We start from the raw sequence: 16,565 nt of genomic DNA, 5'->3' as shown, positions 1-16,565 counted from the left end.
GTAACTCATAATATGTATGATAGACCATGCCTGTTGAGGGAAGGTATAAGCCTAAGGGATGGATCAGGCTTTAGAAAGCCCTACTACATGATGAAAGACATCTGTTTGCAATTGGAAAAGTTGATCCTAGCCTTAGAGGGATATCCACTCTAATTCTCCACCCTCAAGTACGGAGTCTCATTCCAGAAAAGGTCAGCAGCGCTTGTCTTTACCTCACCCTAAAATCTAAAGTTAGCCCTTCCTGGCAGTTGTGTCTGCACTCTGCATGGAAGGTCATTAGGTCTTATTAGAGCAGTGGTCCGGACTCTGGGGACCACCAGTGGTCCTTGAGAGGTTTCCAGGTTGTCCCCAGCTAAATGACCCTTGGACCCTTATTAGATCTTTAACTCTCGGATGTAACCCATTTGGTTTAATTTACACTCTCAAGAGTTAAATCATTGTTAAACATCTGCATTACTTAATTTACAAGTCTACACAACTAGAGAATGTAGAAGAATTGTTATTTTGATCAACGTTTACCTGTTATCTCTCCTGCCTGGTAGGAGAGAGAAGCAAAAGTTGATCAAAATAACAATGGAATGTTGCATGAACCCCCCCACCACTATTGTGTCTGTCTGGTGCGTGGGTCTATGATGGACCCACCCAACACAATAGAGGGTATGCGCGTGACATCATCATCAAACCAGGAAGTTATGCAGGAACGCCTACTGAGTGGCAAAAAACTACTTTCTGGCCTTGACAGCCCATACATCCACACAGAAAAGTCATATCTGATTGCATTAAACAACATTAAACGATGTTAAACTCACTTTGCCTGTTGCTTTGCCACTCGATTTGCCACTCGATGTGCCATTCACTTTAAGCATGCGCATACTCTCTATAGTGGTGGTCCCCAGGTTGCTCTTTTGTCAGGTTGGTGGTCCCTGGGTCAAAATCTGTTGAAAACCACTGTTGGAGGAACCAAATGTGGCACACAAAAAGCCCTCAACACAAAAAATGACTTAACCACGCCCTCTCCTGGTGAGCATGTGGGAAAAGTTGATGAAGAGGCACTTTCATTCAGTTCATAATGACCACTGTCTGTATGATTCATACAGGGATCATTGTGATGTACTCAATTCCCGGGTGCTGAAGACCTTTAACCTTTTTTCTTAAACAGACTGAAACACTTTCCTTCAACACTGTTGTGTCTCATGGACAAGCAACGGGTGCGTTTCGACCTGGCTACTTCTTCATTTTTATTACACTCTCAATAATGTCATATGCGGGGAGGAATCTTCAGTGATTCCCCGCTATGAGGCTGGCCAAGCCAGGCTACAAAATGGAAGAGATGCAAGGGTGGGTGGCCCTCACTTATCATGTGGAAGACAGGACACCTATGGGAAATTGTCAGGAAAGTTCCTGTCAAGTATCAGCACCAAAGATGAGCTGAAAGTTTATCAGCAAACCCTCCAACACTTTCAGGGGAAAACCAAGGTTTTCACAGTAACAGCAAGGCAAGATATCCACTGAAATTGTATCTCAACAGCTTGCAAGAGACTGGCATGCAGTGCACAGCCTGGATGCTGTCGGAAGTGTTACAAAACTCTAGATCAAGTCCCCTGATTGCGACCATAGGTCGCAGATTACTATGAAAACCTGCCAAACCCATCTGTCGCGCCATCAGTCACGCCTCCATATATGACTGTCAGTCCATCACGCCTTGTGACATCACACCACCTGGAGATCTAAGGGTGGCAGTGGGGGCAGTGTCTTGAGTGTACAGGGTTTGATGAGGTCTGGCCATATATGGAGCATGTCTTGAGTGTACAGGGTTTGATGAGGGCCCAGGTAGGCCGGCCCTACCTGGCCCCTCGGCCAGCGGCTGAACTAATAACTTTGGGGTGGGCCCGTCTAGAGTTTGAATGGACAGGTATCAGTCAAAAGGGAAACATCGAAGAGGAAGGTGGCGAAGGATCAACATGGAATGTCAGAACAGGTCAGCTCCATATGTGGAGATCTAAGGGTTTGAGGACAGATGTAGAGTTGCTGGCCGAGTCCATATATGCAGCTCTAGGTGATGATCCAGTCTTCTCCATGTATGGCTATCCAGGGTTTGATGAGGTCAGTGTTGTGATCTTCATATATGGAGGCGGCCATATGGAACGTGTCACAACTTAAGGCGTGACGGACTGCCGGACATATATGGTGGCGTGACATGTCATGATGCGTGAGGGACTGACGGACATACAGTATATGTAGCTGACCCATTCTGACATTCCATATGTTGATCTGACCTCATCAAACCCTGTACACTCAAGACACTACCCCCACTGCCACCCTTAGATCTACTGTACATATGGAGCTGACCCGTTCTGACATTCCATATGTTGATCTGACCCCCCATGCCAAAGCGCCAGCGCTCTCCCAGCAGTCTGCCATCACCCAGGCGGATGCGTGCATGCAACCTCGCCCTTTAGTATCATGGAGTTTATGATGATGTTCTTTGATTTCCTTTGTGAGTCCTTTTTTGAGTGGTGTAAACCACTCCTACAACTGGCTTTGTTAGTGCAGAAAAAATGAGCATGGTTGCTATGTTCACCCTGTTCATCCGGGTGTGATTTCATTATTTAGTCTGTCTGTGCTCAAAAAATGAGCATGGTTGCTACGGTCACCCAGTTCACCCGGGTGTGATTTCATTACGTCAGAGCTGATTTAATTACGTCAGAGCTGATCAGGCTATATAATACCTTACACCACTCAGTTCACACGGGTGTGATTTTTTATTTACTCTACACCAAATCTCTTCACTAAAAATAGCTGTTCACATCGTTTCACACGATGTCGTGTTTGCTGAATGTTTGCCCCAGAATATGCATGCTAGGGTTCATGTGGTTATATATAAGTAAAGTAAAGTGATTACGATGATGATAATGATGACGATGATGAATACTGAATAATTGATATTATATGACAGTGATGATGATGATGATGTTTATTGATTAAAGTGAGTGAAAGAGAGAGAATTCTTCATTTTTTCCCACTGTATGACATGTACTATTCAAAAAACAGTTAGTTGGTGTCATTGAAGGCAGATAGGGCTATCATGTTGAAATATTATCTAGGGATATATAGACCTTTTCAAAAAAACAAACTAGAATTTGCCACTTTGAGTGTAGACTAGGCTATACACATTAACATTAGTAGCATATTCATTGCGAATATCAGGGTGCATGTGTGCGCATGCATGTTTGCGCGCGCCCGTGCATATTTACGTGCGTGTTTGACTTTGAGGCATTACATAGGCAAAGCGTGCCGCCATATTGCAGCGCAGCGCTACCGCTGCGCCATCTAGTGGTGATTCCAAGTATTTGAGGAGTTTCGCCTCTTGTTCTAGAATCTCTTTGATAGTGCTTTATTTATATAATGTAATGTGTGAAATGACAAATGACATATTGTAACACTGCTTTGCCTCGTCATTGTATTATTATTTAGCCCACTGAGTATTTACCTTAATAAAGATTGCCCTCTTATACCTTTATATTCATTGTCTGTGGTGCTTTCAGCCAGGTCCCTAGGCCAGGTCCTTACAATTTGTAGTAAACCCACATTTACAGTACCAACATCAATAGGCTACAGCATGGAAATGTAGACGAAATCTTATCCAACGGCAATAACATATTAAATGTTTTGTGTCTGAGGCATAATCTCATCAAATGGTGGTCCGTGGCTCAAATGCACAACACTGCTTTAATATAATAATATCTAATACACCCATGCCATGCACCATTCTCGCCATATCAGATTATGCTCTGACCACGCGAGACTACCGCTGCGTAATGATCGCATACTGTCGCAAAGCCGCCGAGGTGTCGTGAACCAACGCCGCCCAGTGAAAATGGCGGCTGAGCTGCATCCGCGCAGCGGAAAGCTGATCGGCCTGTCCAACTCCAACCGAACCGCTCAACGCAACCAGCCGGTGCAGGAATTCAACCATGGCCTGGTTCTGAGCCGGGAGCCGCTGAGGGACCGCGATGTGTTCACCGTCCGCATCGATAGGAAGGTAAACACTGAGAGCGGAGCTAGTAGCTGTCACTGTGTGTGTGGAGCGGAGCGGAGGGAGCAGCAGGAATGCGCGGTGCACGGTGCTGGTGGGACGGGGTCTTGTTGTCCGCAGTGTGGGGCTGCTGTGCTCGTTGCCAGGGCGTTGTTGCACGGATGGACATAAGGGCGGCTGGGCTGACCACCTGCCTGGTGCTGCTGCTGCTGTTGTTGTTGATGAGCAGACAGACAGGCAGGCAGTGTCATACTGTGATTAATAGACGCTACAGCTAGGAGGCAGGAGCTGTCAGTGTGGCTACACACAGCACGTTAAACGCTACACAAGTCACTGATAGCTAACCTTTACCTGCCTTAAGTTGCCTATTTTGGTTTGTCGCTAACATGTTAGCCTATTTGCTAACTATAGCAGCTTCAAATTAAGACCCTCTGTCGGCTTGTTAGCTTTGTGTGTGTGTGTGTGTGTGTGTGTGTGTGTGTGTGTGTGTGTGTGTGTGTGTGTGTGTGTGTGTCAGCTGTTCACTGAGCTGTTAACTTGCTACTAGTTAACCTTAACCTTACTCTGGGTAGCCTGTTGTTTTGGATGAGTGGGTTGCTGATCCTGGCAGCTCCTCTCTGTGTGCGTATAACTGTATATCTTCAGGGGCAGTCATTGCGTTATTTAAGTGTCACTGACATCTACCCAGCAGGGCCAGAGATGATTGATTGATTGAATACTTTATTAACAGTTTGCAAGGACAGGCACAGGGAATTACAGTACAATACAAGGTCTGCTAAAAGGATGAAACCAGTAAAGACTTTCGGCTTGTTTCCGTTGGTGTCCTCACGTGTCCTCATGTTTGCTGCCACATTGAACTTGACCCCCTTGCTAGATAACAGGACGTTTGCTACTATTGCTTGCATATCTCTACGTCTGTCGGTCCTAGCAGAATGCAGGAATTAACCTTGTAAGAACTGAAGCCAAAGTCTTCCTAATATTTGTGCGTGCGATTGAGGTCGAGTTGACCTCAAAATACAAGCCACTGAGGCCAGCTCACATGCATCATCACTTGCCTAAAACAAATCAATACCTTTCCAGCACAGAGCCAGTAGCTTTGCAGGGCTGCTCGTTCTGTGTTTGTATTGACTTGCATTGAGCTTTATTGGAAGCTGGGACACGATTACTGTACTGTTATTGATGAGAACAAGTGAATGGTTTGCTGGGAGATTACCATTTGTCGGAATTGGATATTAAGATTACGTTTAGTCAGACACTTACTGTGCAGAATAGAGTGTCTTGTGATGTGTTAGAATCATACAATTCTAAAACGTTTATGAACACCAACTTCAAACTAAATGGTAGCAGATGTCACGGTTCTGCAATACTTTGTTGGTCCATTTGAGGTTTGAAATATAAGGCACTTCCTCCCTACACTGAAGTCTCAGCCTGAATCCAAACGTGTGTGTGTGTGTGTGTGTGTGTGTGTGTGTGTGTGTGTGTGTGTGTGTGTGTGTGTGTGTGTGTGTGTGTGTGTGTGTGTGTGTGTGTGTGTGTGTGTGTGTGTGTGTGTGTGCAGGACAATTAATATCAAATAATGTATTATTTACATAATTCTGTATTCAAAACATTGAATAGAAATAAGGCAGAGTACCTCAGTCTCTTGTGCAATTAAGATATGTCACTTAGCAGTGGATATTACTTATTTAATGTGTGGAATGCGGTACAGTATATTCACAATAATTTCTATTCTTCTCAGTAAAGTGTTTGTTCTAGTGTGATGGCAGAGGAGTGTATTTAAGGTCATACATAAAGTGATAGTACCAATATGAACCTAACCACCAAGTGTCTGTATTTCATTCAGGATCAAATGTCTCAGAACATACCATGACTCATCTTTCTCTTTGTGTATCTGGCGGTTTAAGACTGACAACATTATAATAATATTAGAATTCCTGTTTTGTTTCCTGCAAGACCGAAACGTTGCTATTGCTTTACTAATAAATGCTCTTGAACCAGCAAGTGGCAGTGTGCGGGTGTCTCTCCTTCTACGTCTACTGCCTTGTTGTCGCTAAATCCTAACAGAGTGTGCGGAAGTCTTTTCTCCCCCTTATTATGGGGAGAAAAACAAGACGGGTAGATCCATTAACCTATAAACCTGGGCTACCTTAGAACAGGGGTTCTCTGCAGATGCACCATGAATACTGTATATAATATGCAACAGCAGAACAGCTTGACCAACTGCTTATTACCTTTTAATAAAAATAAGAACAGGGGTTCTCAACCTGGGGGTCGCCAAATTATTTTTGAGGGTTCCCAGATTAATGGCTGGCAAATGTACACATGGAAATACCTATGTGTACATAGTACACATAGGTACATACGTTTCAGTATTTATTTATGATGTATTTTCTCTATTATTAAGGTTATTGTAGCGGCCAATTTATATTGGGTGTACGGTGGGTGGGGGGGGGGGGGGGGGGGGGGGGGGGTCGCGAGACATGGCCAAAGCATTGCCGGGGAGCCCCTGCCTTAGAACACTAGACGAGGACACAGAGAAGAGGGGGACAAGGGGAAATGGATGATGAGGGATGAATCATTCATAGTCCAGTGAGCACTGAGCATGTACTGTATGTTTACTTTACCATTACATGACCAAAGGCTGGAGCTTGGTTGAGGGCAAATATAGGTGAACATTCAGGTCAAAACCGTTCTAACAACTATGGGGGGGGGGGGGGTGTTAATTGCTGGTAAATTGCTGTTGATTCTTGTGTCTATGAGAAGAAGTCAGTTAAAGGAATCAGTTGAAAGTCACACAGGGATAGACTGGGTTTTGCAATGAAGAGCTCAGTTGGCATTCAAAATCACGAGACCTGACCGGGTATTATTTCCAAATATTTGCCGTGCTTGTACTGTAGACTTACTGCAAACAATCCGCACAAAGTGTGTTGTCATAAAAAATTGTAGGCTTTAGGCCAACTAAATTACAGAGTTCATGATTACTTGTTTTATCTAGTTCATATGACCTATGGACCACCACCAAAGCAGGTTTTTGGTTGTCAGGGTGTTAAATGTTAATTGCATGAGTCAGGACTTGAACCAAGCCCCCTGAAACGAGAGGGAGAATTGAAGCGCCTTAGTCATGGTGGACGATCTTGGTTCTGCAGCTTACTACAGCTTTGCTTAGACACATGAACGAGCAAAAACGGTTTTGACTCGCGTGCTTGCACAGGTAACGGGTACCGTCGTCCACAATCCATCTCGCCCTCTTATTTTTTCCTCGGTGCGGCGGTTCTTGTATTCTAAATTATTTTGTTTTACTGAGAATAAGGTGAGAAATAAGTTTAGGGTTAGGCATATTTTTACTGGGGGTAAGTTTAGGAATAGGTTTAGGTTTTGGCACCGTTTTACTGAGGTTAAGGTTAGTAATATGGCCTGGGCCGTGGCTCAGTGGTCCAGGCACCATGGCTGGCAATCCAGTCTGGCAGTGTGCCGCGGGTTCGACTCCCGATCCCGACGGCCTTTACTGCATCAATCCCCCCATCTCTCTCCCCATTTCCTGTCAGCCTACTGTCTGTCCCTCCATAAAAAATATAAAATAAAGGTGAAAGCCACAAAAAAAAACATTAAAAAAAAAAGAAGAAAAAAAAGGTTAGTAATATGGTTAGGTTTAACCGTTTAAGCATAGTTTACTTAACATGGAGGTGACCGTGACATTACCGGGGATTTCCCGTTACCTCTCTAGATACAGTATATATACCAGTAAGACGCCCTGAGGTCGAGAACGCTTTAGGGCAAGGTTGTGTGCACGCATGCGCCTGGCGCTTTGGCATGGGGGGGTCAGATCAACATACGGAATTAATTCTGTACTGGCCATATATGGAGCGTGTCTTGAGTGTACAGGGTTTGATGAAGTCAGATCAACAAGAGTTGCTGGCCGGAAGATCTAGGTGACGATCCAGTGTTCTCCATGTATGGTTATCCAGGGTTAGATGAGGTCAGTGTCGTGATCTTCATATATGGAGATGGCCATATATGGTGATGTGATGTCATGAGGCGTGACCATATATGGAGGCGTTAAGGGTCTCCATGATGTCACAAGGTCAGATCCATATATGGAGATCTAAGGGTCTCCATGATGTCACAAGGCATGATGGATTGGCAACCATGTTGGGGCCTCTCCAATGTGCTAGCGATAACTATTCATCTAGACTTGACTAGATTTGGGGTTTAGCCTTCCCTTTTATCTGTCCAATTTAATTGTTACGTTTTCACCTTTGTTCAAATGTGGGATATTCAATTTCCGTCTATTGATTGAATGCTATTGTGACACGACTATGTAGTTCCTGGAACCCCCACTGACCTTCATGTTTCTAAACGTTGCAATTCTAGATGCTAATTCTAACCCTGTGTCCCTCTCTCCCCTTCCCACCTACCTCAGGTGAACTCGTGGAGCGGCTCCATTGAGATCGGTGTGACGGCGCTGGACCCGGCGGCGCTGGACTTCCCCAGCAGCGCCACGGGCCTGAAGGGCGGCTCCTGGATCGTGTCGGGCTGCTCGGTGCTCCGCGATGGCCGCTCGGTGCTGGAGGAGTACGGCCGCGACCTGGACCAGCTGGCAGAGGGCGACCGCGTAGGCATCCAGCGCAGCGCGCGCGGCGAACTCCACCTGTGGGTGAACGGGCAGGACTGTGGAGCGGCCGCAAGCGGCCTGCCGCCGCGACTCTGGGCCGTGGTGGACCTGTACGGCAAGTGCACCCAGGTGACGGTGGTGAGCTGCGAACCGCCCCCGCCCTCCACCGAGAGAGAGGCACTCGACAGGGGTGTCGAGCGGGAAGAGGAGGAGGAGGACGAGGATGAAGAGGAGGAGGAGGAGGAGGTGGTGGTCTGCGGGTCGCGTGACGATGGGGGAATGGCAGCGCTGGTGAATGTGGCGACGCTGAATGGGACGCTGAATGGTGACGAAGGTAGGGATAGGGTCCTTTTTCAGAACTGTGCTTTGTGTGAAAAAGGAAGAAGTCTGGGTGCTCGGAAGTTAAAAAGAAAAAAAAGTGTAGTGAAGGTGCTCTTCGGTGGGGGACTACAAACATGCAAATATTAGGAAAAAGAAACCAAGGCACTCTTCTGGCGAAATAACTTAAAAAGCCTTTATTGAAGTGGCTAGTTCATAAGCCAACCCACGCTTAGCAGCCATTACTGCCTTCTTCAGTCTATATTATGGTATTTGTGCTTTGTATGTTGGCACTGTAGAACACCCTTCCTAACCCTGGATTCTCTCTCCATCAGTGCCTGAGCTTACCTGCAGCAGACCAGATAAATTCCCCAACAACTTGGAGTCCGAAACAGGTAAGATAATCCACCACAAGGAGCTTTTGTTGGGCTTGACGCAACACGACCAGTGTTATTGACTTACCCTCCACCCCCTTCCCTCCAGTTCTGACAGAGCACCAGCTCTTCGATGTGTTCAACAACGCAATAGTGTCTCTCTATCGCTCCGAGGACGAGAGTGGGGGAGGAGGCGTTGATGGTGGGGGAGGAGCAAGCACAGGAGCTACAGGGACGGACTCCTCTTCCAGGGGCGACAGAGGCAGCAGCGGAGGAGGCGTGGGTGACAGCGGGGGCGGGCCCGGAGGAGGAGGTGGAGGAGGAGGAGGAGGAAGCACCAATAACAGTCCTGCCGGAAACATAGGGGCGGGACAAGGGCCCATGACGGGCGTCATGACCACCAATGATGCGCTGCTGTTCCACGAGAAGTGCGGCACGCTGATCAAGCTGAGCAACAACAACAAGACGGCGGAGCGCCGTAGGCCTCTGGACGAGTTCAACAACGGCGTGGTCATGACCAATCGGCCGCTCCGACACAACGAGATGTTTGAGGTGGGGGGGGGGGGGGGTCATTCACAAAGCATAGAACTATATGATAGCAATGACCACTTCTGACAACTCTAAGGCCCCATTTACACTGGCAGCCAAATCCAGCCTGAATCAGATCTGAGCCACATCCAGATTGGAATCTGATTTGTCTAAATGAGTCATGTGACCATTTAAACCAATCGGATTTCAATCTTGATGTGGCACAGATCTGATTCAGGCTAGATTTGTCTGCCAGTGTAAATGGGGCCTAATTGTATGTAGTATATCAATTTTCTATTACTATTAGCCTGTCATGATGTTAGCTACTTGACTTCACATTTACGTAACTATTTTCTTATCGTTTTAAAGAAAATATGAGAAAAGATAAGAATTAATATTGCTGGGAAAGGGGTTCAAGCACAGTGCATCCTCTATTTCTTTCTTATCAGATGTTGGAGTTAATCCCTCAATCTCCATATGGTGCGACATGAGGGCAGGAGGAGTTAATTAATATTCATCTCACTGCGCTCAAGGCTGCGCTTAAAAATATCATGCTTTTGGGGCAGGACTGTAATTAAACCCAACATGCATAATTAAACATGTTACCAACATGTCCTCAGATTCGCATCGATAAACTGGTGGACAAGTGGTCAGGCTCCATAGAGATTGGTGTGACAACACACAACCCCAATAACCTGGACTATCCAGCTACCATGACCAATCTACGCTCAGGTAACACACACACACACACACACACACACACACACACACACACACACACACACACACACACACACACACACTGTAATCTTCATAGACCATTCCCACGTAACGTGTCTGCGCTTTTAGTCAATGTTTTGGCTCGTTTTGCCAGGAACAATCATGATGAGTGGCTGTGGGATCCTGACCAATGGGAAAGGGACCCGCCGGGAATACTGTGAATTCAGCCTGGATGAACTTCAGGTTAGCAGCCACGCATTACAAACACATAATATGCAGAGTGCAGATGGCTCATATAACACCTGTAAATCCATCATTAACCTCACACTCCCTCTCCATGTCGTTTTAGGAAGGGGACCACATAGGGCTGATGCGCAAGGCCAGTGGGGCGCTCCACTTCTACATCAATGGCATTGACCAAGGTGAGAGATCCAGGCCTATTTGGAACAAAGCCCCAGTGACGGGTGGATAAGCCGCTGCCTTTCTTGCATTTTTTCCTTTTGATAATGATGGTGTGATAATATATGTATTTTACATAATTATGTTTAAAAAACGGGTCAAAATCTAAGTTAATTTGTTAGGAACGGAGGGGAAAGTTACTGTTTTTAAATGCCCTATAATTTAACTCTTTTTGATTTAAATAACCAGTATGTCATTGGTTCTCAAACATTATCATGTCATGCCAAAATGACACTTTATTACCCCCATTTTAAAAGGTATGCGAAGGACCCCCATAAGGCTCTGGGACCGCAATTTATATTGTAATGTGTACAAATAGAACCAAATCCATTTGGTTCCATTTGTACACTTTCTGAATTACAGTCCCATAAAGGGTCCATTTGGTTCCTAACTATCATTTAGCTGGGGACCCCATGGAACTCCCTCAAGGACCCATGGGGGGTCCCAAAACCCCACTTTGAGAACCACTGCAGTACGTTATGAGCCGATGCAAGATTATCCCCGGTTATCGAGAGAACACCCCAGTTCTTCATCTGTCGTGACCAGTGTTGATTTCGTCGACTAAAACTAAGACGAAAAATGTCCGTCGACTACCTTTTTTCACTGACGAAAACTACATGGAAACTAAATAAAAACTAAGCTATGATGACTAAAACTAAATATACTGACAATTTCGTCAACAAATAAAAACTAGACTAAAATGTTAGGAATGGACTAGTGGACAAGAGATCCAGTATAAGTCATTTTACAATTAGTTGCATGCTGAAAATAGCCGATCTACAATCCCACAACGCGTTGTGGGCTTGTAGTTCGGCTATTACAACGACGGCATTATTACAACGGCATCAAGGCACCGCCAAAATGCATTTTGTTCGACTAAATCAACTGCAGATTTAGTCGACTAAAATCTTATGACATTTAGTCGACTAAAACTAGATTCACTAAACACTAGACTGGGGTCCACCTATGCTTTCTATGGCATAGGTAGCTCCCGGCAGGATCCGCCGGGAGAATCTAGATGCAGCTGCGCGACATGAGACTAATTAATTAAGCGCTACTGTATGCCGATTTGAAGTGGACTCGGCCCCAGACTTTTTTTTTTCCCCCTGGAAATAAAAACGTCTGGGTTTCCGAGGCTAACTAAACACTGACTAAAACATTCCAGGTGACTAAAATGTGACTAAAACTATGACTATAAAGAGACTATGACTAAAATTAAAATTGAAATTTGCTGCCAAAAACAACACTGGTTGTGACCCTCTCCACCAGGAGTAGCAGCAGCCCAGACGCCGGCCGTGGTGTACGGCGTGGTGGACCTGTACGGCATGGCTGTCAAGGTCACCATCGTCCACAACCACAACCACAGCGACCGCCTCAGACGCAACAACGCCATCATGAGGGCCCTGTCGCCCGACGTGGGCCGGCCCCGTCCCGCCCTCTCCCTCACCCCGGATCTCGAAGGGACCGACCGCTTGCTCTTCCACTCCAACTGTGGCCAGAAAGCCGCCATCATCAGCGACGGCAGGACAGCTCTGCGACCACAGTGAGTCTGCCTCCTCCTCCGTGTTTAGTTATAATGTCTCTGCCCCCCCCCCCCCCCCCCCCCCCTTGCTGTGACTGGTAGCCTATTATATTTTCCTTCTGTAAGAGAGGAGTTCTGTAGTAGTGTCAATGTGGTTTTCATTTTGTGTCCTGATGGATGCTTGGCCCAAAATGAATTTCCAGGATCAAGGACAAATAAAGCATCTATCTATCTCAGGGGTGGGCAATTATTTTTCCCAAGGGGCCTAATGAGAAATGGGAAAACATTGTGGAGGGCCGGGCCAAAAAAAGGCTGAACTCAATTCTGCATAATATAAAATATATCCCCCTGCCTGATTCAATAACTAACCCGGTGGTGCGTCATACGCTGAGAGTGTGGGCCCAGTTCAGGAAAACTTATAATTATAGAGACCTCTCCCTGGTCAGTCCTGTTGCTTCCAACCACCTTTTTGTTCCATCAACGCAAGACATGACCTTTCAGAGTTGGCATGGAAAGGGCATCAAATGGTTTAAAGACCTGTTTATAGAGGGGAGCTTTGCATCCTTTGATCAAATTTCAAAGAAATATAGTCTACCTAGACCACACTTCTACAGATTTTTGCAGGCCCGACATTATGTGAGCTCTATACTACCTGACTTCCCTAATAAGCCTAATGCTAACCCTATTGATGAATTTCTGTCTTTTGACCCGGCGATTAAGGGCGCCATTTCAATATTATATGATATCATTTCAAATTCGAGGCCAGCGCCCTTAGATAAGATAAAGGCTGACTGGGAACATGATCTGGGCCTCACACTGTCTGATGAAGTTTGGGATTCTATTTTTTCTTCTATACATAAGTCTTCTCTTTGTGCACGACATTGCTTAGTGCAGTTTAAAATAGTCCATAGAGCTCATATGTCTAAGGCTAGACTGGCTAGTATTTATCCTGATGTAACTCCTACCTGTGACAAGTGCAGGAGCGGTGATGCAACTTTGATCCATCAGTATTGGATGTGTCCTAAATTACAACCATTTTGGGGGAATGTGTTCAATACTCTATCCAACATTCTACATCAAAATCTAGACCCAGATCCCTTAGTGGCTCTACTTGGCACTGCTGGAAGGGATGACCTTCCTCTAACACGCATAGAGTGTCGTATGGTCGACTTTGCCTTGTTGCTCGCTAGGCGTGCCATTCTGCTCAAATGGAAGGATGCTGCCCCGCCCGTGCTCCGTCAGTGGCTTCGTGATATAATGTCCTGTCTCGAGTTGGAGATGTTAAGGTTTTCAATTGCCGGCTCTGAGAAAAAGTTTTACAAGACCTGGGGCCCGTTTATGACATTCTACCACAACACACAAACTGCATAGTGTGCCGTGCCTATGCCTCGGCCAACGCCAAACCACAACAGAAACAAAATCTGCTCTATGAAAAATCTGCTTTTTTATTTTATTATATATTTTTTATTTTTTGTAATTATGTATGCATGTATTTTGTGTATGTGTGTATGTATATATATATTTATTTTATTTCCTCCAGACTGTTCCGACTATCCTTGGGATTGTGGGTGGGGGGAGGGTGGGATAGGGGATTGAGTTTTATTTTTATATTTCATATGTCTGTCTAATACTTGCCCCTGGGCTACTGTCGAAAAACCTGAATAAAAAGATTTTGAAAAGAAAGAAAATATATATAAAAAGCAGTAAATGTCATTGTTTTGACAAGCTAGTAAGAGTATATATATATATACGTTATAATTATTACCTCTGACTTCAGTAAATAAATAGTTAGTAGTCCATATATTGTTGAAATATCTGCATTCGGCATCCACCTTTCTTTTTTTGGCATGAGTGGACATTTTTGAGGTGTGACAAAGAAGGTAACAGTTTATCAATGATTGCGTATATGTGAATAAACAGCCTTCAAAATAAAGGCAATGCAGCTTTAGGCCACGCTAAGGTAAAATTAGAACGTACGTTTCAAGTAACCTTTCACGGGGCGGTCAGAGTCAGCCAAAGGGACGTATTTGGCCCCCGGACCGTGTAATGCCCAGGTCTGATCTATCTGGCCCTATATCAGCTATTGTCTGGCATGTGGCGCGTGTTGGTGTGTTTGATTTTCAGTATTGGTTAGTTGGTTCTTTGATGATTCATACTATGTAGCATTGCATGGGACATGATCTTTTTAATTGTTTATAAACAATGTGTTAGGTTCACACAGGTTTAGTATTAAGCTCTCTTTATGCAGCATATGCAACAAACATTACAGAATATTTCCTCAAAGTAGCCATCTGGGGACCTAGGCTGGTAATCAAGCCTGACAGCGTCGGCGACAAAAAATAAGTTTAAGCTGACACCCTTTTCCCTCGGGCAGTGCGACCGACGATTTTAACCACGGCGTGGTCCTCAGCAGCCGGCAGCTGCGCGCCAATGAGGTATTCCAGGTGCGTATTGACAAAATGGTGGACAAGTGGGCAGGCTCCATCGAGATCGGCGTGACGACACACAACCCTGCCTACCTGCAGCTGCCCTCCACCATGACCAACTTGCGCTCAGGTAAAATGCACATTTTGCCATTTTAATTAACGTCCCTTTTAATTTAATTTAAGTTAAGTTTTGACTTGTCTGGACATGTCTCTCCGGTCTTATAGGGACATGGATGATGACAGGGAACGGTGTGATGCACAATGGAACCACAATATTGGACGAGTACGGACATAACCTGGACAGGCTCAAAGTCAGTGGAAAACACTTTAGTTCACCCTCTGTCAATCACTGCTTTTTTCTCTCTGCCATTCAGTTAAGCATATTGAACAATTAACTGACTTTATTCTTTTGCTTTCTTCTGTCCGCATTCATTTAAATACAATATTATACATTTTGAGTTCAAACGAATATATTTAAATACCTCAAACAATTAACAATTAATTTGTGCTCTTAAATTATAATTAGTGCATGCATGGTATTCGTAACCCTTTGTACTTCAACTCCTCCCCCATCCCTCTTGTCACTCCTTAGGCGGGGGACACAGTAGGCGTGGTGCGAAAAGAGGACGGTAGCCTTCACTTCTTTGTCAACGGTGTGGCCCAGGGTCCCGCCGCCTGGAACATCCCTCCCAACGTCTATGCCGTGGTGGACCTGTACGGCCAGGCTGCTCAGGCCACCATCATGGACGATATGGGTGAGCGAGAGAATTAAATGAGACGAGATCCCGTTACACTGATAATACAGAACCTGCTTGGTCAAGGAGAACTGTGTAAAATCAATTAACCAGTGAGTAAAACTATTCGTGAATTGTGAGCCTCTGTGTAATTTTCTCAGAATTTAGCCGTTGCTAGTTCCTTCCATGTGTTCTCCGGTCATTACCAACCCCCACTGTTGTACCGGGGAGAGTGTGGACAACCACATTCCTCTGATACACACAGGTCACCAGCTGTTGCTTTTCACCTGACAGCGAAGAGTAACGTGTGCAGAGGTTCACAGTGTCTCCCATATACAGTATCCCCTTCGCACTGTACAGTACTAGCAGTCTGCTAGTGCTGCGACAAGGACAAAATCCCCTGGTGGCTTCCCATTTGCGAAAATTGGCAGTTGTGTTCAACCTTTTTTTCTTCTTCTTCCAAATCTAATTATTTACCACATTATAAACCATACATGGGCAACTGGCGGCCCGGGGGCCACATGCGTACCCCACCTTCACTTAATGCGGTCCACAGGTTAATAATGGAATACTGGTATATTATTGATTTCAGCTGTTGCAATTCCAAACGTGCAAACATAATTTAATTACCTCTGTCTTTATTAGTAGTATTACAGTTTATTGTCTTTTTTTATATCCAATGTACTTGGCATTTAAGTTCATACAGTTAAGTATAACTAAATGCATAAAAGAATAATATAAAAATAGCATCTCAAAACGTGTCGCACTGAGGTTGTAGATCTGCTATATTTACGACAGTATATGCAATGTGGCCCTCTGGGGTGAGTGTGGAACTA

The 16,565-nt window shown here is 45.2% G+C and overlaps 1 protein-coding gene across 3 annotated transcripts in view; it reads left to right on the top strand.

The window, feature by feature from the left end:
• The first annotated feature begins 3,836 nt into the window (after positions 1–3,836).
• The window catches only part of neurl4 (neuralized E3 ubiquitin protein ligase 4), a 36,459-nt gene continuing 23,730 nt past the window's right edge, over positions 3,837–16,565 (top strand). For 2 of the 3 annotated variants that reach the window (XM_079490680.1, XM_079490678.1), the window contains exons 1-11: positions 3,838–4,042; positions 8,457–8,982; positions 9,302–9,361; positions 9,450–9,892; positions 10,489–10,600; positions 10,743–10,831; positions 10,938–11,010; positions 12,317–12,590; positions 14,944–15,125; positions 15,221–15,306; positions 15,588–15,750. In XM_079490680.1, the coding sequence (XP_079346806.1) occupies positions 3,878–4,042; positions 8,457–8,982; positions 9,302–9,361; positions 9,450–9,892; positions 10,489–10,600; positions 10,743–10,831; positions 10,938–11,010; positions 12,317–12,590; positions 14,944–15,125; positions 15,221–15,306; positions 15,588–15,750 (2,173 nt within the window). In that variant the 5' untranslated portion in view covers positions 3,838–3,877. Of the gene's footprint in view, positions 4,043–8,456; positions 8,983–9,301; positions 9,362–9,449; positions 9,893–10,488; positions 10,601–10,742; positions 10,832–10,937; positions 11,011–12,316; positions 12,591–14,943; positions 15,126–15,220; positions 15,307–15,587; positions 15,751–16,565 lie in introns of all 3 variants that reach the window. The other variant, XM_079490679.1, reaches the window with a different exon arrangement.

Source organism: Electrona antarctica, assembly GCF_951216825.1.
Source record: "Electrona antarctica genome assembly, chromosome: 21".
Lineage (NCBI taxonomy): Eukaryota > Metazoa > Chordata > Actinopteri > Myctophiformes > Myctophidae > Electrona > Electrona antarctica.
Note: the sequence above shows the minus strand (reverse complement) of the source record. Positions and strands in the feature narration are given on the sequence as shown.